Source organism: Geotrypetes seraphini, chromosome 9 (assembly GCF_902459505.1).
Source record: "Geotrypetes seraphini chromosome 9, aGeoSer1.1, whole genome shotgun sequence".
NCBI lineage: Eukaryota > Metazoa > Chordata > Amphibia > Gymnophiona > Dermophiidae > Geotrypetes > Geotrypetes seraphini.
The window spans coordinates 126,021,382-126,045,437 of NC_047092.1; the positions used below are offsets into that span (position 1 = coordinate 126,021,382).

The 24,056-nt window shown below is 43.4% G+C and overlaps 1 protein-coding gene across 2 annotated transcripts in view; it reads left to right on the forward strand.

The window, feature by feature from the left end:
• The window catches only part of MYO7B (myosin VIIB), a 302,847-nt gene that overhangs the window by 126,977 nt on the left and 151,814 nt on the right, over positions 1 to 24,056 (forward strand). For both annotated transcript variants that reach the window (XM_033957613.1, XM_033957614.1), the window contains exons 13-16: positions 6,454 to 6,664; positions 13,523 to 13,658; positions 16,146 to 16,303; positions 22,826 to 22,963. In XM_033957613.1, coding sequence (XP_033813504.1) covers positions 6,454 to 6,664; positions 13,523 to 13,658; positions 16,146 to 16,303; positions 22,826 to 22,963 — 643 coding nt within the window. The remainder of the gene's footprint in view (positions 1 to 6,453; positions 6,665 to 13,522; positions 13,659 to 16,145; positions 16,304 to 22,825; positions 22,964 to 24,056) is intronic.

A 24,056-nucleotide genomic window follows, 5' to 3' on the forward strand; every position in this document is an offset into this window, starting at 1 on the left:
TTGGGATCACCTTAGTTTTTCTTTTTGGTGGGCGAGCTTATGTTTAACTTATAAATATGAGAAAATGAATGCTGACATGCTGGGGAATAATTAGATATTCAAATTAGTTTGGGGTCCATTGACGTCTTTTGTAGATTTGCTATAGTTGTCCTTTATCTTTATTTTCTGTTTTTCTCCCACACATCCGAGGGGGGGGGAGTGGGAGTGGAAGGGGGGTATATCTTTTGTTTTGGCATTATTCCTGATGGTAATGATGGATGGGGGAAGGAATTTTTATCTTTTGTATAGATACCGATTGATTATAAGTGCTTGGTTGATTATCATTATTTATATATAAATTGTATTGCACTTTTTGTTGGCATTAAAAACTAAATAAAGTTAAAAAAAATCACTATCCTTATTTAAAGTATACAGGCACTTTGGGGGGGGGGGTAATTTTATAACTATATGCTCTGTGCAGACTTTAATGAATATAACCCTCATCAGAGCAGGGTAATATAATCCATGCTTTGCCCCAAACTCTCTTAATGGTGGCCTCAGTTGAAGGAATTGTTTACGGAGCTGCACTGTTTCTCTTACAAAGTCCAGGACGAACAGAATTTTTGAATCCTTATAAGATATATTTTTTGTTTCTTTTGCCACCTTTAAAATCTCCAATACATGTTGGAAGCACAGTAAGCGTAAAATTACTGGCCTGGGTCTTGCCTGGTCTTGAGGTCTCCTTCCCGGGATCCTGTGTGCTCTTTCTATTTCAAGTGGCTCTTTTAAATTGATGGGAAGTATTTTGGGGATTATTTCCTTCAAAAAAGATATTATATTTCTCTCTTCAGCTCCTTCCTTTAAACCCAGGATTCTTATATTCTGTCTTCTCGACTGGTTTTCAAAGTCTGTCATCCACTTTCTCTACTCTGACCTCAATCTGATCCATTCTGCTGGTAACCAAATCCATTTTGTTACTCATATTTGCCATCTCTTCCTTCATCCCAGTCAGAGCTAGCCTGATATTTCTTAGCTCCTCCAATAACTGAATCATATCTAAGGCATCTACAGGCAGAGGAGTCTTGTCAGGGGTGGGTGGCTCTTCCTTTAGCCTTTTTGTCTTTCCAGCAGATTTTGTAGCGGTTTCAGGCATTTTTTCTTTATTAGAAGCCATTAGTGGGGTTTTTTTCAGATTTTCTGACTTGATAGGAGAAAAATTGTATAGCTATAAACCAGAAAAGAGTGCCCAGGGAAGGGAGCTCAACAGCTACACAGCCATTTACAACGTCTCCAAGTTCCAGAATCCTTTGATGAATTTTCAAAATAAAAGTACACACATACATCTCTGCTTTGAAAGTTCCCCCCAGAACTTTCCTCAGAGATTTTTGTTTATGTTTCTGTATTTTTATGAACAAATATATATCTCTAGGGAGTAATTTTATATAAATCTGTGATGTTTTCAAAAACATATAAATGTATATCACAGCCTTACAATTCCATATATAAATGTTAATTTAATTAAATTAGTTAGTGCTCAGACCCACATTCTATTTAGTGTTCAAGTGAGGTAACCCGAACATTGGCAGCCTATGTTCGGGTTACCTCACTTGAACACTAAATAGGATGTGGGTCTGAGCACTAACTAATTTAATTAAATTAATATTTATATATAGAATCATAAGGTTGTAATATACATTTTTATCTGTATTTTTATAACAATGCTTTTGATTTTGTCTTTTTATAAGGTTGATATTCAAAGCAATTTAACTAGGCAAGAGAGCATCCTGTCTTTTAAAATTGCATTTGTTTGGCTATTTGCTGATGTTTTGCAACATATAACTGGACAGTGCTGCTGCATTTCACCACTGACTGCCCCTGCACTTACTGGGTAGTGCTGGGGCAGTCCGGGAGTGGAGTCTGGGTGAGCAGGCGCTTATCCAGGCACTGGTGATATTCTGTGTTGGTGCCCAGATAGTTAACTAGGCAGATAGCACCGCATAAAGGCCTTCTTTTACTAAGCCATGGTAGAGGTTTCTCTGAGCACTAAATGTTTCAATGCCCATAAGAATTCTATGAGCATTGGAGCATATAGCACTCTGGCCTACGTTAGAAACCTCTACCACAGTGTAGTTAAAGGGGGGGGGGGGGGAGGAAATGTAGTTATATCTTTCCTCAGTTAGCTTTCCAGGTACAAGCACTGAACATCATATAACTTCCAGGTAGTCACTTGACTCTTATCACTTCCTGCAGACTCCCCATTCCCAAAGGCAGATCTCTCCCAGATCCCTCTAGAAGCAGCACCTGATCTTGAAGTACCCTCCTCATCCATCTTTCTGTAGGCCTCACTGGCCATACCTGAAGTTCACTGGTGTTCTAGAGGTGTTGTCCAGACAGGAGCAAACCTCAATCCCTTCTGCCCATGTCAGATCCTAAAACAGTGTCCATGACCTTTAGCAATAGTCTCATGGTAGTACTGCTAGGTCTTAACCCCTAGCAATAGTACCATGAGACTACCACTACAAGCTGTGGCCTCCATTTCAAGGCTGCAATAGGCATGGGCAGGAGCAATCCGGTACTGCTTGTCTGCTGCACTAGCTGGAAGGGACCATTACAGCACCGGATTTGGAAACCGTTTTTTCCCTTTAATGCTGTTTGTTACAAAACCTTATTTACCATGGACCCAGGGCCGCCATCAGAAATTTCTGGGCTCCTTACTGAGCAATCCTATTGGGCCCCCCCATGCACCCCTTCCCCCTCAACCCCCCCCACCCTTCTTCCATGGGCCGAATACACACATACTTTTCTCTGTCGACGCACTCTTTAACCAAAAGATTTGTAAGCCTGCAACCACGTCAAGGTAGACTCTTTCAGCAGGGCCCTAACCTAACCTAACCTAAACTAAACTAATCTATACCTATCTATTCTAAACTAACATATGTCTAATACTGAACTAATAACAAACTAACAAACATCTGCATAATAAATAACTAATAAATAATAGTGCTAGTAGCTATAATTCACTTTTGAATGTAAAATCTCAGTTAAGGATTTCTTTTGACCTTTGTAGGCCAGAAGTAGATCACAATTGCACAATATTTTTTGTAACAAGTATTAAATGTGTTTTTATAAATACTGTAAGCTTAATAAATATATCAGAAAAAACTACACATCTGAGCGCATATCTGAACATACACATCTGTATGATCCCATCCTCCTCAGCTTGCCTATAGCTACATCATGCATGTTAAAAATGTATGATATGTTGATATGTGCACCTTCCTTCCTTCCCATCCATCCTCCTCAGCCTGTCCTTACACATCCACAGCTGCATGTTAATGATGATGTATATGTTATGATGATAAATAAGTGCATATGAGCACATCATTAACATGCAGCTATGGATGAATATAAAAAAGAAACAATATTCTGTACAATTGTCAATTTATAAATCAGCGTCTTCTCCCCACTCTCTCTTCCCCATTTCCCTTCAGTGTCCTCAGCCCACTCTCTCTCTACTTTCCTTCAGCGCACGCACATAAAAACAAGCAAGTAATTTATATCATTTTCATTCTATTCATTCATAGAAATTAAAGTCTAAATAATGCCAGTCACATAGCAAAACATGATTTTACAAAAATAATTCCCTGCACAGTCAAGCCTGCAAGGATTACTAGATGTCTTTCAGCAGCTCCCCTCCCTCCCCCTTACCTTTGTGGCCAAGTCAAAATGATCTACCAACAATAAAATCTTAAAAACACAAAGCACGCTGTACGCGAGAAAATGTTAATTATCATTTATATTCCGCGGGTTTTCAAAGAGGTCAAGGAAGATGACTTTATGCAATGTCACCTCAGTAACAACTATACAAAAATAGACAAATTTTCCCCCTCCCTTTTTACTAAAACGCGATAGCGGTTTTTAGCGCAGGGAGTGTGCTGAATGCCCCAAGCTGCTCTCAACGCTCATAGGCTCCCTGCGCTAAAAAACGCTATTGCGGTTTAGTAAAATGGGGCCATAATGCAAAATATAGACAGCATATATAAATTCTCAAAGCAGACACATTTTCATCACTAAATTGAAAATAAAATCATTTTTCCTACCTTTGGTAATTTCATCAGTCTCTGGTTGCACTTTATTCTTCTGACTGTGCATCCAATATTTCTTCCCTTCTTTCAGCCTCCTGTATGCTTCCTCTCCTCCAGACCTCATTCCCTCCCCAAACTTTTTCTTTGTTTCACCCTGCCCCTTCTTTCTTTTTCTCTCTCTCCACACCCCCTTTCTTTCTGTATGTCTGTTTTTCTCTCTCTCTCTCACCCTGCCCCCTTCTTTCTTTCTCTCTCCACACCCTCTTTCGTTCTGTATGTCTGTCTTTCTCTCTCTCTCCGTGCCCCATTTTTCTTTGTTTCACCCTGCCCCCCTTTCTTTCTTTCTGGCTTCCTGTCCCCCCCTTTCTTTCTTTCTCCCTGCCCTCCCCTATGCCACCACCATTGGGAAAATGCTGCCACCGCCACTGGGGAATAGGCTGCCACTGCCGCCATCGGAACAGGCCGGCGCCGAATTTGCCCTGCTTTGTCCCCGCAGGGCCGACCAACTCTCGCCACCCGACGTCAATTCTAATGTCGGAGAGGACGTTCTAGGCCATCCAGGCAGCGATTGGCTGGCCCAGAACGTCCTCTCCGACGTCAGAATTGACGCAAGTGGCGAGAGTTGGTCGGCCCCACGGGGAAAAGCAGGAAGAACTCGGCGCCGGCCTGTTCCCGATGGCGGCGGTGGCACTCAAGTGGCTAAAGAGCCGCAGTTTGCCGGCCTAGGGAGAACACTGGAGGGTGGCCAGCTGTGCACCCCCTTGGGACATAAACCCAGGGCTGGGCGGGGTGGACCGCCCCCACCCTCCTCCACCTTGGTATGCCACTATCTGTACCTCACTCCCTCCCTATGACCAAAAATTCTCCTTTCTTCTATTCCCCGTGTACACTACCATCTCTTTCCCTACTTTCCTCTCTCCCAAGTCGATGCCTTCTGTGCCAAAAACCCATTCCCTCCCCCACCTCAGCATCTCTTTCCCTCCCTTCCTCTCTCCCAAGTCCATGCCTTCTGTGTCCAAAAACCCATTCTCTCCCCCACCTCAGCATCTCTTTCTCTCCCTTCCTCTCTCCCAAGTCCATGCCTTCTGTGTCCAAAAACACATTCCCTCCCCCACCTCAGCATCTCTTTCCCTCCCTTCCTCCCAAGTCCATGTCTTCTGTGTCCAAAAACACATTCCCTCCCCCACCTCAGCATCTCTTTCCCTCCCTTCCTCTCTCCCAAGTCCATGCCTTCTGTGTCCAAAAACACATTCCCTCCCCCACCTCAGCATCTCTTTCCCTCCCTTCCTCTCTCCCAAGTCCATGCCTTCTGTGTCCAAAACGCACTCCCTCCCCCTTTTGTGTTCCGCTTTTGCCTCCCAGCCATCTTTGCAACTTTCTCAGCAAAACGGAGCTCGAGCCGAGAGCTTGTCTCCTGCCTGCTCTGCCGCGCACAAATAGCCGACCGGAAGTATTCTCCGACATCAGCGCTGACGTCGGAGGGCAGGCTTTGCTTAAGCCCTCCCTCCGACGTCAGCGCTGACATCAGGGAACACTTCCGATCGGCTATATGTGAGCGGCAGGGCAGGTAGGAACAGAAGACGAGCATCGGGGCTCGAGATGTATTGAACTCCGCGGGTTCACCGTCCAGCTCTCTCCTGTGCACCTGGGGTGGCTCTCCCCCTCCCTAGACTGTGGCCTAGGACCCTGGGGGAGCCCGGGCCCCCTGTCAGCTCCGGGCCCCTGAATGCAGGACTGGTAGTACTGCCCTGATGGTGGCCCTGCATGGACCCCTGAAGAAGGTGTGTTGTCCGAAACACGGACCGTGTCGGGTCCCTTGGTTGGTAATAAGGTTGTATATACTAATAAACAGTGTCTTGTACATAGTCTGCAGTTTTTGATTTTTTGCTCGCTTTTTAAGCCATGAGCACCCAAGATAAAAGTGCCAAAATCCACTTTCACTTATATCACTGGTTTATCCTAAGATGGAAGAGGGAACACAAAAATATAAGTTGACTCAGGGCATCACAACCTCTTGAGCCGGCCCTGCAACAAAGCAATGCTATTATGTCTGTCATGTTCATTAGGATAATATAAATAAGTGCATTTTATTATACCATCATATATCCTTGCAATAGGTAATACCTTAGAGATTGGTGGAAATTTGGGGTAGCCTACCTAGCTACAAAGAGCATGACTACTTTGAATTAATCTGCATTAATCTGCAGTATGCACAAGCAGGGCTGGCTCAAGAGGTTGTCATGCCCTGAGTCAACTTTGTTAAAGGGGTGTTAGGTTCATTGTGGATATCCTGATAACTAGATTCATTGAGGGTCCCTGAGGATAGGGTTGGAACCACTAATGTGAAACACAGAGGTCTAATAATAAGTTATGTACTCTTTCTCCACAGTTTTGAACAGTTCTGCATCAACCTTGCTAATGAGCACCTACAGCAGTTCTTTGTTCACCATATCTTCAAGATGGAACAGGAGGAGTACAACACTGAGCTCATCTCATGGCAACACATTGATTTTACTGATAACCAGCGCACCCTGGAAGTTATAGCCTTACGATCCATGAACATCATTTCCCTCATAGATGAGGAGAGCAAGTTCCCACAGGTCAGACTCTCATTCTTTGCCTTAAGTATCCTGCTGTAGAAAACATCTGATGTGAGTCTGCTAACCAGGAGCAACAAATCTGCAGTTTGAGTGACCCACTGTGGAAAGTACTTGGAGACTTTTTTTTTTTTTTTTTTATGAAAGCCTAGTGTTATGATACATAGTTTCAGAACCTCTCTTTGGAAAGTATCTTCTAGAATGCTTGTTATTCAGTCTTCCGTATTGTCCTTCCCCAAGTCAGGAACTTAAAGTCATCCTCCTTTAGAAATAAGCAATGCCTTCACCGGATCAGACCGAGGTCCATCAAGTCCGGCAATCCGCTCATGCGGTGGCCCATTTAGGTTCTCTATTATGAAAACCTGAAATTACCATATCCCTCAATATGATTTGCAAGAAGGTGTATATCCAACTTGTGCTTGAAACCTTTGCAAGAAGGTGTATATCCAACTTGTGCTTGAAACCTTTCTTTTAGGATAGAATCCAACAAACTGCCTAAAGCTGTTGAGGCCAATTACAAAATGTTAAACATCTTAGAAGACAAAGTTCCAGTGGCTCTGTGATCTATTTATTTATTTACAGTACTTTGATTTATATCCCGTCCTCCCCAGAGAGCTCAGAATGAGTTACATAGTAACAAACATAATAATTTAACAAGACACAATAAACCAGGGTTCTCAAAGTCCCTCCTTGATTGCCGCATTCCAGTCGGGTTATTAGGATTTCCCCAATGAATATGCATTGAAAGCAGTGCATGCACATCGATCTCATGCATATTCATTGGGGAAATCATGAAAACCCGACTGAATTGCGGCCCTCAAGGGGGAACTTTGAAACCCCTGCAGGAGACTAACCCCCTCTTCTATAAAGCTGCGCTAGCAGCTGCCACACGGCAACAGCCCCGAAGCCCTTTAAATCTCTTTGGGCTTTGGGGCCGTTACCACATGGCAGGCGCTAATGCAGTTTTATAGAAGAGGGGGTAAGACAATATGGGTTACGGTGGACTTTGTCTAATTTGATTTTTTCTGGATTAGCAAACATATGAAGCATACACAGAGAGAGTCAAGTTCATCTAGCCGATCTACATATTAAATTGCCCTCTCAATTGCATTCACAGAGTCATGAATGCAGTCTAAGCAACAAAGTTCATGATCTGCAAGCCCTATGTTAGAGGCAGATCTAGATATTGTCGCTATCACAGAGACATGGTTCAGTGAGTCACATGGATGGGATGCAAACATACCAGGATATAATCTTTTTAGAAAGGACAGAGATGGTCAAAAAGGTGGAGGAGTAGCTCTCTATGTAAAGATCAATATCCAAGTGACCAAAATGCAAGGGACTTGGGGAGAGGAAGAAGCGATATGGATCGCTCTGAAAAGAGAAGATGGAACTTCTATCTACGTGGGTGTAGTCTACAGACCTCCAACTCAATCGCAGCAAATTGATAAGGATCTGATTGTGGATATCCAAAAGTTTGGAAGGAAAGAGGAGGTTCTACTGTTGGAAGATTTCAACCTGCCGGATGCGGACTGGAATGTTCCGTCTGCGGAATTGGAAAGAAGTAGGGAGATTGTGGATGCCTTTCAAGAGGCTCTGCTCAGACGAATGAAGACGGAACCCTCAAGGGAAAAAACGATATTGGATCTGGTCCTCACAAATGGAGAGAGTATCGCTAATGTTCGAGTGGATGCTCACCTGGGAAGTAGTGATCATCAAATGGTTTGGTTTGATATAACGGCTAAAGTGGAGAGTGGCCGCACGATACTTAAAGTCCTAGATTTAAAATGTACGGACTTTAATGCAATGGGAGAGTACCTGAAGAAAGAGCTGTTAGGATGGGAGGACATAAGAGAAGTGGAAATACAGTGGTCTAAGCTGACAGGAGCGATAAAAAATGGCTACGGACCTTTATGTGAAAAAAATCAATAAAAACAAGAGAAAAGGAAAGCCGATATGGTTCTCCAAACTAGTGGCAAGGAAAATAAAGGCGAAAGAATTGGTGTTCATGAAATATAAAAAACCCCAAGAAGAGGAGTGCAGAAAGGACTACAGGGTGAAACTTAAAGAAGCAAAGAGAGAGATACGTCTGGCGAAAGCACAGTCGGAAGAACAAATGGCTAAAAATGTAAAAAAGGGAGACAAAAATTTTTTCAGATATATTAGTGAAAGGAGGAAGATGAAAAATGGAATTGCTAAACTAAAAGATACTGGGAACCGATATGTGGAGAGTGATGAGGAAAAAGCAAATGTGCTAAACAAATACTTCTGTTCTGTGTTCACAGAAGAAAATTCTGGAGAAGGACCGAGATTGTCTGGCAAAGTTACACGAGAAAATGGAGTAGATTCTGCGCCGTTCACGGAGGAGAGTGTTTATGAGCAACTTGAAAAACTGAAGGTGGACAAAGCGATGGGACCAGACGGGATCCATCCCAGGATACTAAGGTAGCTCAGAGAGGTTCTGGCGAGTCCTATTAAAGACTTGTTCAACAAATCTCTGGAGACAGGAGTGATTCCTGGGGATTGGAGGAGAGCGGATGTGGTCCCTATTCATAAAAGTGGTCACAGGGATGAAGCAGGAAACTACAGGCCGGTGAGCCTCACTTCAGTTGTTGGAAAAATAATGGAAGTGTTGCTGAAAGAAAGGATAGTGTACTTCCTTGAATCTAATGGGTTACAGGATCCGAGGCAACATGGCTTTACAAAAGGTAAATCATGCCAAACGAACCTGATTGAATTTTTTGATTGGGTGACCAGAGAGCTGGATCGAGGACATATGCTAGATGTAATTTACTTGGATTTCAGCAAAGCCTTTGATACAGTTCCTCATAGGATGCTGTTGAACAAACTTGAAGGGCTGAAGTTAGGACCCAAAGTGGTGAACTGGGTCAGAAACTGGCTGTCGGACAGACGCCAGAGGGTGGTGGTTAATGGAAGTCGCTCGGAGGAAGGAAAGGTGAGTAGTGGAGTCCCTCAGGGTTCGGTGCTGGGGCCAATCCTGTTCAATATGTTTGTGAGTGACATTGCTGAAGGGTTAGAAGGAAAAGTGTGCCTTTTTGCAAATGATACCAACATTTGTAACAGAGTAGACACCGAAGAGGGAGTGGAAAATATGAAAAAGGATCTGCAAAAGTTAGAGGAATGGTCTGATGCCTGGCAACTAAAATTCAATGCAAAGAAATACAGAGTAATGCATTTGGGGATTAATAATCCGAAGGAACCGTATATTCTGGTAGGAGAGAAGCTGATATGCACGGACGGGGAGAGGGACCTTGGGGTGATATTGTCCGAAGATCTAAAGGCGAAAAAACAGTGTGACAAGGCAATGGCTGCTGCCAGAAGGATGTTGGGCTGTATAAAGAGAGGCGTAGCCAGTAGAAGGAAGAAGGTGTTGATGCCCCTGTACAGGTCATTGGTAAGGCCTCACTTGGAGTATTGTGTTCAGTTTTGGAGACTGTATCTGGCGTAGGACGTAAGAAGACTTGAGGCAGTCCAGAGGAGGGCGATGAAAATGATAGGAGGCTTGCGCCAGAAGACGTATGAGGAGAGACTGGAAGCCCTGAATATGTATTCCCTAGAGGAAAGGAGAGACAGGGGAGATATGATTCAGACGTTCAAATACTTGAAGGGTATTAACGTAGAACAAAATCTTTTCCAGAGAAAGGAAAATGGTAAAACCAGAGGACATAATTTGAGGTTGAGGGGTGGTAGATTCAAAGGCAATGTTAGGAAATTCTACTTTTCGGAGAGGGTGGTGGATGCCTGGAATTTGCTCCCGAGAGGCGTGGTGGAGAGTAAAACTGTGACTGAGTTCAAAGAAGCGTGGGATGAACACAGAGGATCTAGAATCAGAAAATAATATTAAAAATTGAACTAAGGCCAGTACTGGGCAGACTTGCATGGTCTGTGTCTGTATATGACCGTTTGGGGGAGGATGGGCTGGAGAGGGCTTCAATGGCTGGGAGGGTGTAGATTGGCTGGAGTAGGTTTTAACGGAGATTTCGGCAGTTGGAACCCAAGCACAGTACCGGGTAAAGCTTTGGATTCTTGCCCAGAAATAGCTAAGAAAAAAAAATTTAAAAATTTAAATTGAATCAGGTTGGGCAGACTGTTTGGACCATTCGGGTCTTTATCTGCCGTCATCTACTATGTTACTATGTATATTGCATATGCCATAATAAACAAATAAATGCACAGCATCGGCATGGTGCAACCTTCTTCTGCCTATGGTAATCATCTGGTGCCATATGGCCTCCCTACCCCAAACTTACTAATCTGCTTGTTGATCTCTAAGTAACCTATGACCAGACACCTGTTGTATCCCCGTGCTGGATGGGTATGATGTTGGACCATATAAATCTTACTGATAGACTGTACATAGTCTTTATGTCCCTTATTAGCATTATAGCTGGCATTTTACTAAAGTCATTCTCTTCTTCCAAGTGAATGATTACTAGCTCTGGATGAGCATGCCTCACAATTAGTGAGAAGTAGCTAATGCCAGTGCTTGCTGCTTCTCCTAAACTACACTACTCTTAACGTCTCTTGGTGCAAAATCAAGGTTTGGTCCTCCCAGCTTGCTTGCTTGCCTGCCACCCAGTCTACAGCCTACCTCATTTAGCCTCTGATTCTGCACATATGTAGAAAAAATGTATGCCAAATGCATCTGGCTCCTAGCCAAAATGTTTGGATAGTGTTTTTTCAGGACTACTGAAAACTGAAAACTAACATATGGAGTTCCCCTTTGGATTTATTAGCCAGTACATTGTTACCGAGCAGGTGACTAGTGGAGCAGTCCTTAGCATGCCCTCCTGCTCTGTCTTCAAAAATAGCAGATGATGTTTTTATGTGAGCAAAAACAAAGTGATGCATGTGGGAAAGAGGAACTCAAACTATAGCTATGTGATGCAGGGATCCACATTAAGAGTCATCGCCCAGGAAAAGGATCTAGGTGTTATCGTTGAACATACATTGAAACTCTTAATTTATTGTTCAGCGGAGGATAACAAGGCAAATAGAATGGTAGGAATTACCAGGAAAGGAAAACAAAGATGAGAATGTTATAATGCCCTTATATCACTCCATATTGCGGCCGCACCTCTAATACTGTGTGCAATTCTGGTTGCTGTGTCTCAAAAAAAGATATAGCGGAATTAGAAAAGGTATAGAGAAGAGTAACAAAAATGTTGAAGGGGATGGGATGACTTCCCTATGAAAAAAGGCTAAAGTGGCTAGGGCTCTTCAGCTTGGAGAAGAGATGGTTCAGGGGAAATATGATAGAGGTCTATAAAATACTGAGGAAGTGGAACAAATGTAAATTGCTTGTTTACTCTTTCCCTAAAATACTAGAACTAGGGGGCATGCAATGAATCTACTAACTAGTAAATGTAAAACAAATTGGAGAACATTTTCTTCACTCAACCTTTAATTAAACTCTGGAAATAGTTGCCAGAGAATGTGGCGAAAGCAGTTAGGTTAGCAGGTTTTTAAAAAATGTTTCCATAATTTCCTGAAATCATAAGCCATTATTAAGATGGCTTGGGGAAATCCACTGCTTATTCTTAGGATAACCAGCATAAAATCTGTTTTACTCTTTTGGGATCTTCACTTAAAGGGTGCCAGGTACACATTTCACCATAACCTCCTTATAGTGTATGGTGAGCCCTCCAAAACTCCCCCAAAACCTACTGCACCCACCTGTCTACCACCCCAATAGCCCTCATGGTTGCAGGTGTTACCTATATGGCAGTACAGTAGATTCTGAGTGTTTTGGTCCTATATAGGCATCAAACTATGCCTATGCAGGAAGAGAAAAAGTTAAAAGCACAGAAGATGGAGAGGGGAGATAAAATGAATAAAAAAAACTGGTCAGTGGAGATGTGATTTTAATGGTTGTGTTTTGATGTGCAGCTCTGTAACTGCTGAAATATTATATGAACCTTATTTTCAACATTGTAATCTCCCCTGAGGCAAACATTGTGACAAAACACAGATCCTGTGTCAAGTCATGTTGTCTTCTGTTGAATTCTATTAGGCCCTTTGGCCTTTATTTTATTGAGCACTAGTGTTTTGTATTTGTAGTATTTATTAAAAGTCTTTGTACTACCTCTAGTGTCCTCTTGTGGGAAGTCCTTGGGCCATCCCTATGTTGAAGTTCTTTGGTGTTCTCCATGTGGGATATTTTTGATTTTCTTCTGGTTTTGTACAGTCTGTAACAAGATGTTAAGGGCTATTTCTATGAGGATCAACCTAGATTTAGGTGGCAAGTATGCATGTCAATGCTGGTATTCTAGTCATTTATTCATGCCCTGTATATGAGTAGCATGTACTCATAAGCCAATATCTGATGACATGTGCTTTGAAGTTGGGTTTTCACATGGGCAGAATTTGGGCCCAGAGAGAGCAAGGCACACATTTACAGACATCATTATAAAATACTATAGTCTACATATGTATCAAGCATTTACACAGCTCTATGGCTGCTGTAAGTGCTTGTGCCCAAAAGTATAGGTACATATTTGACCTGTTCAACTAGCATTCTATAAAGAAAAGTGGGTGCCTACTTGTGTTCTTGGCACTAAAACATAGGTGCCTCTTTATACAACTACCCTCTGTATACTCGTATATATGGCTGTCACTAATTTGTAAATTTCTCGTGTCATCGCAGGCATCATATTTACAATCACTTGGCCAAGAACACCAACTAGAGTTCCATCTGAAGCTCCAGTATGAATGTTTGTATTGGCCAACCAATTAACAATGCCTGTGTGTTCTTCTGAAGGCTCTAGCACTCAGTGTGATCAGGACTCCTGCTATTATTGTGACATATAACTTCTCCTATTGGTGCGCTTTACTTTCTAGGGAACAGATGCCACCATGTTAAACAAACTGAACAAGCATCACAGTAAGAGTAGTATTTACATCCTACCACGGAGCATTCATGACACCAAATTTGGGATCAACCACTTTGCTGGAGCTGTGTATTACCAGTCTGTAGGTGTGTATCACGTGACCAAAGGGAGATGAAATACTGCTGCCATTCTATTTAATACTGGATTATGGATAAAGCTCTCTGATTGGGAAACATAATCATGTAAACCAGGGGTGCCCACACTTTTTGGGCTTGTGAGCCACTTTTAAAATGACCAAGTCAAAATGATCTACCAACAATAAAATTTTAAAAAAACACAACGCACACTGTACGCATAGAATTGTTAATTATCATTCCTATTCCGGGTTTTTTCAAAGAGGTCAAAGCAGATGACTCTATGCACTGTCACCTCAGTAACAACCATACAAAAATAGACAAATACCCACCCCCTCCCTTTTTACTAAACCACGATAGCAGTTTTTAGTGCAGGGAGCTGCGCTGAATGCCCAGCGCTGCTTTCGACGCTCATAGGCTCCCTGCGCTAAAAACCGCCATTGATGTTTAGTAAAAGGGGACCATATTGTAAAATATAGACAGCAGATATAAATTCAGACACATTTTGATCACTAAATTTAAAATAAAATCATTTTTCCTACCTTGTCTGGTGATTTCATGAGTCTCTGGTTGCACTTTCTTCTTCTGACTGTGCATCCAATCTTTCTTCCCTTCTTTTAGCCTGTATGCTTCCTCTCCTCCTGACCTCATTCCCCCCCCCCAACGTTTTCTTCTTCTTTCCCTGCCCTCTCTTTCTTTCTCTCTTCATGCCCCCTTTCTTTTTTTCTGTTTCTCTTCTTTCCTTCTGTCTCCCTGCCTGCCCTCTTTCTCCCTGCCTGCCCTCCCCCAAGCCACTGCCACTGCCGCTGCCATCGGATAACAGGCCCCCAAAGCCGCCCGCCGCCGGCCAAGCTCTCCTTGCTTCGGGCCCACCAGCATTCCTCTCCCCGACGTCAATTTTGCCATCGGAGAGGAAGTTCCGCTGGCCAGAACTTCCTCTCCGACGGCAGAATTGACGTCGGGGAGAGGAAGGCTGATCGGCCCAAGATCGACCTATTGGGAGAAATGCTGCCGGGTCCTGCCTTTGAGGAAACAGAAAGTAGGCAGGACCTGGTAGCAAGAAGAGCAAATCGCAAGCTTCACTGACCTGTCTCCCGCTTTAGCCCGCGAATGGGGCTCTAACATGTGCGTGACGGCTTCCCTTCTCTCCCCTCCCCCCCCCCCCCCGGACATAACTTCCGGTTTCAGAGGGAAGAGAAGAGAAGCCGGTACAAGCACACGTTAGCCCCCGGAGCATAAATTCTCCAAGCCGTTGGTTTTTGTTTTTTTTTAATGTTGAGCAGGAGCAGGCCAGTCAGGAGGGGAAAAAAGAGAAGGGAACCCGCTCTGCGATCGACTGGGGTCGCCTGAGCGAGCGACCTGTCGATTGCGATCGACGCGTTGGGCACCCTTGATGTAAACTGTTCCAGCTCCTGCAGGGTTTCAGTGGATGAATTTAAATGAATGAATTACTCTTGCTTTATTTTTCTGTGTTAAACTTGATTTAAATGTGGCTGAATGGTAATTCTATACAGGAGCAGAAGACATTGTATGGGATATGTAAAGTATGCTGTAGATTTCTATGAAAATGCATCTATACTTAAGCACTTACCCCCAAATTCTAGGCATGCAGTTGGGCACACAGTTATAGAACAGAGCCAGTTATACACCTAACAATTCACTAAATAGCATTAATTGGCTATAAATACCATTAATTGGTATTAACACTAATTTGATGTTTGCTAATTTGATGTTTGCTAATTTGATGTTTGCCCATAACAGACTTACACTTCTATTCTATAAACAGCGGAAGTGTTAACATGGGAGGGGCATGGACATGCCAGGAGCGTTCTAACTATTCTTTTTATTCTTTAAACATTTTACAAAAAAACCACCAAAACATTATAAATAAAGTAACACCACCAATCAAATGTTCGGCCTATTCTTACACACACTGTATAGAATAATTGTATGTACACCTCCAACTGTCACATTTAGGAGCGTTTAGAAAGCAGTAGAGCTGTAACCATTTGGTTTCCGGGCCCACTTAGCTTATGACTACACACTGAGGGTACACTTACACAATTACAAAATTTGTTTTGATATTGTGGTTAAATATTCATGAGCTGTTTTGCTCATGTGCTTACCGTGTCATATAACATTATACGTATTGCGGATCTGTATTTGATGATTGTCCCCAAATATAAAGCATCAAATTATGCCTATGCAGGAAGAGAAAAAGTAAAAAGTACAAAGAGAGGATGGAGGGGGGAGATAAAATGAAAAAGAATTGGGAGCCTAGAGTGTGGTGTAGATAGGCTGAGGGAAAAAAGGGACTGGTTGAAGAAAAGTGCTATAAATGGCTTGAATGGAAGGAGAGAGAGAGAGAGAGAAAGAGAGTAGGTACAATCACTTCTATTTTGCTGACTACATTGATTTAGTGCTCTTTTGTTGTTGTGGAATCGCTGGCAAATCTTACACTCAAACTTCTAATCTCAGCTTTTTCTGCTTCTTTGTCAGGATTCCTGGAGAAAAATCGTGACATGATGAAATCCGATGTTCTGCTTCTCATTCCTTCCTCCAAAAATAAGTTCCTGAAGCAGCTATTTCAAGTCAAGACCAGCTCTTCTCAGGGACAGCTGAGTATCCGGCATCTTAGCTCTGAGCAGCCTCATAAGGTCAGACCCATTTCCTTCTCTTCCTTCTACTGCATATTGGATCAAGTAGGAAAATGATCATCTTCTATGTTTCACTGATAGCTAATGTCCTCCAGGATTGTAAATGTTTTCAATACCTTACATTTTTTATTTAGCTTACACCTATTCTGCAATACCTCAAGGCATAGGGAGCGGAATGCTTTTTTGTTTGGGGGGGCCGAAAGCTCCCTCCTAGACCCTGCCCCAGATATGCCCAAGCTCCATTCCAGACCCAGATCCCACCCCATTATAATAGTACTAATTGTAAATGCCATTGCTGCTATTTATTTTTCATATACACACAATATAATTTTATTAACAATACAAAATGGTAACCACAAAATTAAACTACACAAAGCGCACTTTTTCCCCTCCCCACCTTTACATAGTATTTCTTCCTCACTCCACCAGCCCCATGTGCAACGTCTCCCTTTATCTCACTGTCCACTATCTCTCTCTTTCTTTCATTTCCTCCTTTGCTGCAAAGGGAGTGGGGAAAGAGAGAGGGATCCAGGGTGTATCTTTCCAACTCCCTCTACTGCTACATCCAACATTTCTCCCTCTCATATCCCCTGGACTGTTTGCAGCATCTTTCACCCCTGCCCACCAGCCCCATGCCCAACATTTCTCCTTCTATCTCCCCTCTCCAGCACCATGCCACATCTCTTACTCCATTCCATCCACCACCATGTCCAACATTCCTCCCTCTTGCATCCCTTTCCATCTGTCCCACTGTTCCCTCTCCACCACTACATCCAACATTTCTCCCTCTCATATCTCTACCTCACTCTTCTCCTACCACCATGTCCAACAATTCTCTCCCTTCCTATGCCTAACAATTCACTTTCTTCCTTTCCCCATATACACAATCTCTTTCCCTCTCACTCACACCCATGCTCAACATTTCTACCTTCTATTTCCTCCCCTTCAGCATCTCTTTCCCTCCCTCTTTCCATCTTATGTCCCAAGTTCATGCCCCTCCCTCCTTCCTTCCTATGTCCCAAGATCACGCTCCCTTCCTTCTGTGTCTCAATGCACCCTCCCACTCCCTCCCATGTCCCAACTTGCCCCTCTCCCTCCCTCCCTTCTGTGTCCCAAGTTCATGCCCCCTCCCAAGGGTGTGTACCTATGTTTTGGCAGGCTCTAAGACATCCAAATAAGCCTCCTCCTTCTTTCCAGCCACGCTTCTTTTTTCACAAAGCCACAGGCAGCAGAAGCAGAGCATGGCCAGAGGTCCTGATGTGCTGGCTTTGCGGCCTGGCTACCAAAAGGTGTGCGGCCACAAAGCTTAGAGGGAACATTGCTTTATTCCTTTTCACTTTTTATCTAATCAACTTTCTATCTCCTTCTCTCATCCCCTAGCTTTCAAATGTCTCATCCTCCTAGTCCCTTTTATCTGCTTTCCATTACCACGTTTCTACCATCATATACTCAACAACATTCCCACATGGATCCACAATTTCTAGCATCTCCCCTCCTTGTCACTTACTCCATCCTTGTAACCCAGAATTTCCTTCCTCTCTTTCTTTCTCTCTCTCCCACAAGTCCAACATCTTTCTGCCCTTCCACTCCCTCTTTCCAAGTCTTACATCTCTCCTCCCTTCCCCCTTTCAGCACCCAATCCATATCCTCTCCACCTTTCCCTGTCCATCTCTCCTCTCCCTCCTCTGCTCTCCCTGAGTCATCCATCTCTTCCTCCCCTTCTAACCCCTCCCCTGAATCTCTTTCCCTTTCCCCATTTTGCTCTCTCCACCAATCCATCTCTCCCTCTCCCCATTTTGCCACTTCCACATCCATTTCTCCCTTTCTCCCCTCTGCTGTCTCTCCCTCTCTCCCTTTCACCCCTTGTACCATCTCTCCCTGACTTCCTCTGCCTTCCTCCATGTCCTCCTCCAAATCTATCTCACTTTTTTCCTCTGCCACCTCTTCCTGTCCTCCTTCTACCTCCTCTACCATCCCCATGTCTATCTCTTACTGTCCCTCACAAATTTTTCCCTCCCTCCCTAACCCCATTTCTGAGTCTCACATCTCTCTCTCCTTCCCTCATTTGAGTCCAACATCTCTCCCTTCTCCCGCTCCTTCTTTGCCTTCTACTTCTCTCGCAAATCTGAAATGTCTCGGAAGGGCCTTATTTATAGGCAGCACTCCGAGGGAAGCGGCATCTTGCTATCAGCCAGCATATCTGCTGGTCAGCTCTCTCTGCCACGTCCATTCCCTGACATCTACTCCTTCCCACCACCCCCTAGCTACCACTGGCACAGTGTGTCTACCTCAAATTTTGTGTAGAAACACAGCGCCGTCTTGACATTGGCCCCAGCGTCTTCTCTCCACTGCAGCCCGCCCCAATGGAAACAGGAAGTTGTCAGAGAGGGTGGGCTGCAGTGGAGAGAAGACTCCGGGGCCGATGTCAGGGCAGCACTGTGTTTTTAGAAGAAATTTTAAGTAGACACTCAGCAGTGGCAGGGGGTGTTGGGAAGGAGTAGATGTCAGGGAAGGGACACAGCAGAGAGAGACAACCAGCAGGTATGCTGGTTGGCAGCAAGATGTTGTTCCCATAACTGCCTAGGTACACCACTGCAACCTTGGAAGAAGTATTTCTAGCTGGCAATTTTTGGGGAGGCCACGGCCCCTTTAGCCTCCCCTATTCTGATGCCTATGCGTCAAGGTAAGTTACATTCAGGGGATTCCAGTACAATAGGTGTTGTTTTAACCTCCAGCATGGATATAAGAAAACCTATAGTAATATAGATCACTATAATACTGGCAGCATAAAAATGTTGAATATAGATCACTAGCAGTCAGTTTTAGTTTCCATTTGATTTGCTGCTAAACTATTTATTCTGAGTGTGAGGGAGTGTGTTGTATAAGGCTGGGTTTCCTTAAAAACACTTCCTCACTGAGGCTGAGCTACCTTAAAGCAGATGATAGTTTAATTGGCCTGCATAGCTAGGAGGATGGGGCTGAGGTAGCAAACAGGATGTAATCCCTGGTGTAGGAGCAGAGCAAGGAGGCTCAGAACCAAGGGATTACAACGGAATGGGTGATCCAGGAGAAATTCCAAGCCTGAGCAGGAGGATCAGGTCCCCTAGAAAAGTCTTAGTCTATGACTAAAGTGTTGGAAGACAGGTCAAGGTATGAGGTTTACTGGTGAAGTACTTACTCAGCCTATGAATGACAGTGTTGGAAGATGGGTCAAGGTGGGAAGGTGTTAGCACAAGTAAAATATTGACATGAGCCTGCTAGAAGCAGTCACTGTGAGTACAAGTGTGAGTTAATGAAGATAGTAATGAATTGTACAAAGCGAGTACAATTCCTATTGGCTGGAATGAAGTTACATTTAAATCCTGCCTATGTTTGCATACCAAATCTGTGACAATAATGAACTTTGTGTCTATGAAGGGTCCACGCTACCACACTGGGATACAGTGATGCTCAAAGATGCCAAGTTATCCGGTTCCAGTGTGGGATTTGTAGTGCCTCATCCTGTCTATTGAAATTAGTGCTGCAAGTTTCATAATGCAACAGGATGGGGTGGTCAGAAATCCAGAACTGTCCCAAAATCTCTAGCCTGAGACTGGGTAACTTTAGAGTTACCAGATGTCCGGATTTACCCCGGACATGGCCTCCTTTTCGAGGCCATGTCCGGGGGTCCAGATAGTTTTTCAAAACCCGGCATTTTCTCTGGGTTTTGAAAAGCCTCCTCTAAATGGCTTCGGGCAGGAGGAAATCCATGCATGCGTGGATTTCCTCCTGCCCGACGAGAGCAGGCAGCAAGGGGTGGAGCAGGGGTAAGGCTAGGGTGGGACTGGGGTATAACGGGGCGGGGATGGGTAGAACTGGGTAGACCTGGGGGCGGGTCTAGAGTCCGGATTTTACTATAGTAAAATCTGGCAACCCTAGGTAACTTAGCATCTCTGGTATTGCCATGAGTAGAGTAACATCAGCTGAGAAGGTGGAGCTAGGGAAACAATTTACATTTTTTACATGTCTTTAGGTGTTCTGCACAGATTTGCTGAGAGTATTGTTATAATGCTAAAAGACAGCTACTCTCAGCCTTGTGAATGAGACAGCCAGATGTTGTAGATCCTGCTTGTCCAACCTTTGTCCTGGAACCAGAATCTGGCTCTCCATGTGCTTTTTTCTTGGTAATTCATGTGGTGCTTAAAGCAAGATTCATAGGAGTCAACTTTTGAAAATGATTGGGGTGCTGAACTCAAAACTCATAACAAATTTCCCCTCACCCAGCAAAGAAAAATGTCAAGAGCAGGACAGGTAATGTGGCCAAATCAAAAGCTAGGGTCCTGCCACTCCTCCCTCTCGCAGTTTGTTAGCATCATACTCTTCTCTCTCGCCACTCGATGAATTTAGAGGGAGCTACTTTTAAAACTAATAGGAGAAAATAATTTTTCACATAGAGAATAATTAAGCTCTGGAACGCATTGCCAGAGGATGTGGTAAGAGTGGTTAACATAGCTGATTTTAAGAAAGGCCTGGACAGTTCCTGAAGGAAAAGTTCATAGTTTGCTATTGAGACAGACATGGGGGAAGCCACTGCTTGCCCTGGATCAGTGACATGGAATGTTGCTACTGTCTGAGTTTTTACCAGGTGCTTGTGACCTGGATTGGTCACTGTGGAGATGGGATACTAGGCAAGATGGACCATTGATCTGAGCCAGTAACGCTATTCTGATAGTCATATATTCTTATTCAGGCCATTTACAGCACTTTTCTCCAACCAGTCCCTCAGCCCATCATCTGCACCACACTTTTTTCCTTCAATTGTTTTTTTCACTTCCCCTAATTTCTTTTTCTTCCTTCCTTCCTACTCTCTCTGCACTTTGCACATGCTTAATTTGATGTTTTATATTTGGGAGCAGGGAGTTTACTAGCTCTCTTCCTGTTCCACTCCCTAAATCTTTTTTAACCTATTATGCTTCTCATTTTCCCTTGACCCAGACTTCTATTTCCCTACACTCCCCAGCAAGCTCCAATGCACTTTTCCCTAACCAGTTGCTGTTTGATACAGGTTTAGCTCATCCAACCCCTTACTGCTTCCCACTTCTCACTCTCCTCTACAGGTGAGATTTCCTTTCCTTTAACTCATCTTCAATTTGTGACTCCCTGTTGACCACAGGCATTGATCATTTCCCTGTTCTGCTCTCTCTGGCTCCAGTCACATTACTGTTTTCTGGGATTGCTTCTCCATCCCCTTCTGCAGTGCAGCACTTTCCCTGGTACTCAGATTCTAGGCCAATGACCACCTTTGCAGCTTATTGGCTAGCTAATGTCTGACCAATGGGCTACAGGAACAGTAGCTACAGAGACACTGCCTTTCTTCCTGCGTTCCCTGCAGCTTTATATTGAGAAGATTGCAGCTCTGATTTCTGGGTAGCACTGGAAAGAATATTGAGAGTGCTCTAGCACCCACAGAACTGGTGCCTATGGCAAGATTCCTGCTTCCACACCATGACAGATACAGGCCTGAAGAAACTAAGTTTGAGCTGAGCAGTGCCATAAGTTTGGATTAATCTCACAGTTTCAAGTCTTGTCAACCTGAACTTCTGGTAGCATTCAGGTGAGACTTGCAGAGGGCCGAGTCATGCTGGGGAAGCAAGAAATCCACTGTTTGTTTTGCAACTGAAGCCAGGTAAGGGTAAAGAGACTGGGGAAGGGGGTACATGAGAGAGAGCAAGTAGACTGGATGAAGGCTTCAGATAGATGAGAGAGAGATTGGCTGGGAGGAGACAACACATTGTTGTATTTTGCCACTATTTGATGAAGCATATGGCAAAATATAACAGTGCATGTTTTGGCCCTCCGAATGTTACAAAATGTGGTCCCTGATAGAAGAAGGTTGGACAAGCCTGTTGTAGATGAATAAATCAAAGAAAGGTCAGCCTGCAAGTTTGAAGTATCTTTTCTTTTTTTGTGTGGGAGGGGAGAAGCCCAATCATTTCCTTCTTCTCCTTTGGGTTCCCAGCTCTACTGGAAGCAGAACAGGGATCTAGCACTATAAGTTTTCTTGTTGCAGTTTTCCGGGTCTCGCCATACCTGGATAGGTGGAACCGACGTTTCAGCCATCATGATGTGCCTGGCTTTCTTCAGTGTGTGCTATGAAGTCTGCAGTTTGTCATTTTATATAGTGGGCCCTCAAACCGATTAGCTTGGGCTTGAGGTGAAAGAGGCATGAAAGTCCATTGGTCACCCATTGAATTTTGGTAGGAAAGTCTGTGGGTCACCAATTTGAGTTTTGGAAGGAAAATCCATTGTTGTTGGTTTTTTTTGCCATAGTGGAAAATTCTCTTGTGAGTTTAAAGATGTTTTGCCCATGAAGCGTCAGCCAAACATGATGGAGTCATGGTTATAACCACAAATCTTCCCCAAGTACTGCTGACAGTATTTAACTTACCAGTCAAGATGCCATCCCATCCCCCTTGAGCTGCACAGCAACCTCACTTATAGCATGTGACAATAGTGATTTATGCCCTTGCATCTCTTTTGCAGCTCGCCGATATGGAAAAGCAGCTGCCAACTCTTGGTAGTCAGTTCAAGCAGTCCTTGGAGCAGCTGATGAAGATCTTGGAGAGCTGCCAGCCGTATTTCATTCGCTGCATTAAACCAAATGACCATAAAAAGCCTTGGGTAATCTGTGTCTAATTTTTAGGGACTCTTCATACTGCAACACAATATAATCATATTAAAATTCATTGACTTTCTGTCCACCTATTGTTCAGAATACGGATTTGAAGGGAGAGCATAGTTACTAACCTACAGTAAAATAATGCATGGGAGTCACTAGCCTATGGTGATTCTGTATCACAGGTTTCTAACTTCAACAGCAAATATAAATTTGGTGTGGTAGCCGTGTTAGTCCACTTTTAAAGGTAATATTTAGAAATAAAACAAAATATAAAGAAATAAGGTGATACTTTTTTAAAAATTCATATCCATTTGTTACATTAATAACAAATTCTAAGAAAATTAAAAATAAAGAAGAAAAAAGCAAAAGAGAAAATACATTCATAAATCATCATATAGTCCACATTAATGGTACTGCCTTGTTCCTAAGAGGACAAAGAAAATATATTCTAAGAAAAACAATCTCAAATTATTCAAACGTGACAGAGGTGATACTTTTTTTATTGGACTAACAATGATTTTTTTTATTAGCTTTCGAGGGTAACCCTTCTTCAGATCAGAAATAAGCAAATGTTAGTTTATATAAGTGAAACATAAAAGCATTCCAGTGACAGTCTCACAGGAAGAGGGAAGGAGTAGGTAAGGTGAGAAACAGGGAGGACTGGGTGGGTGAGAGAAAGAGAAAGAGAGATATGGAGGGGTGATAAGAAGGTGACAAAGCAGTATAATTTTATGATTTGTAATGTGCTAGAAAACCAAGATCTTTATTAAGTCCTGTCTGGCAGAATGGGACGATTCAGCATGGCTGATTCAGCGCGGCCAGTTAAGCATGACCGTTTCATCTCCGCCAGTTAATCTCAAGCAGTTTAGCACAGTAGGTTCATCATGGGACATTTCATCTCAGAACTTTCACCACCGCCATTTCATCACAGGTTGTTTCATAGCGACAAGGAAGACTGTTTCCTTTAAAAGCATGTATAATAACCTATTTCGACTCATCAGCCTGTCTATACTCTGTTACCTCAGCTTTCCAAATGAGATTTTTCTCTGCTTTGCCCAGGAAGGCGGCTTGTTTCTTATGTTTATGAAAAAACTT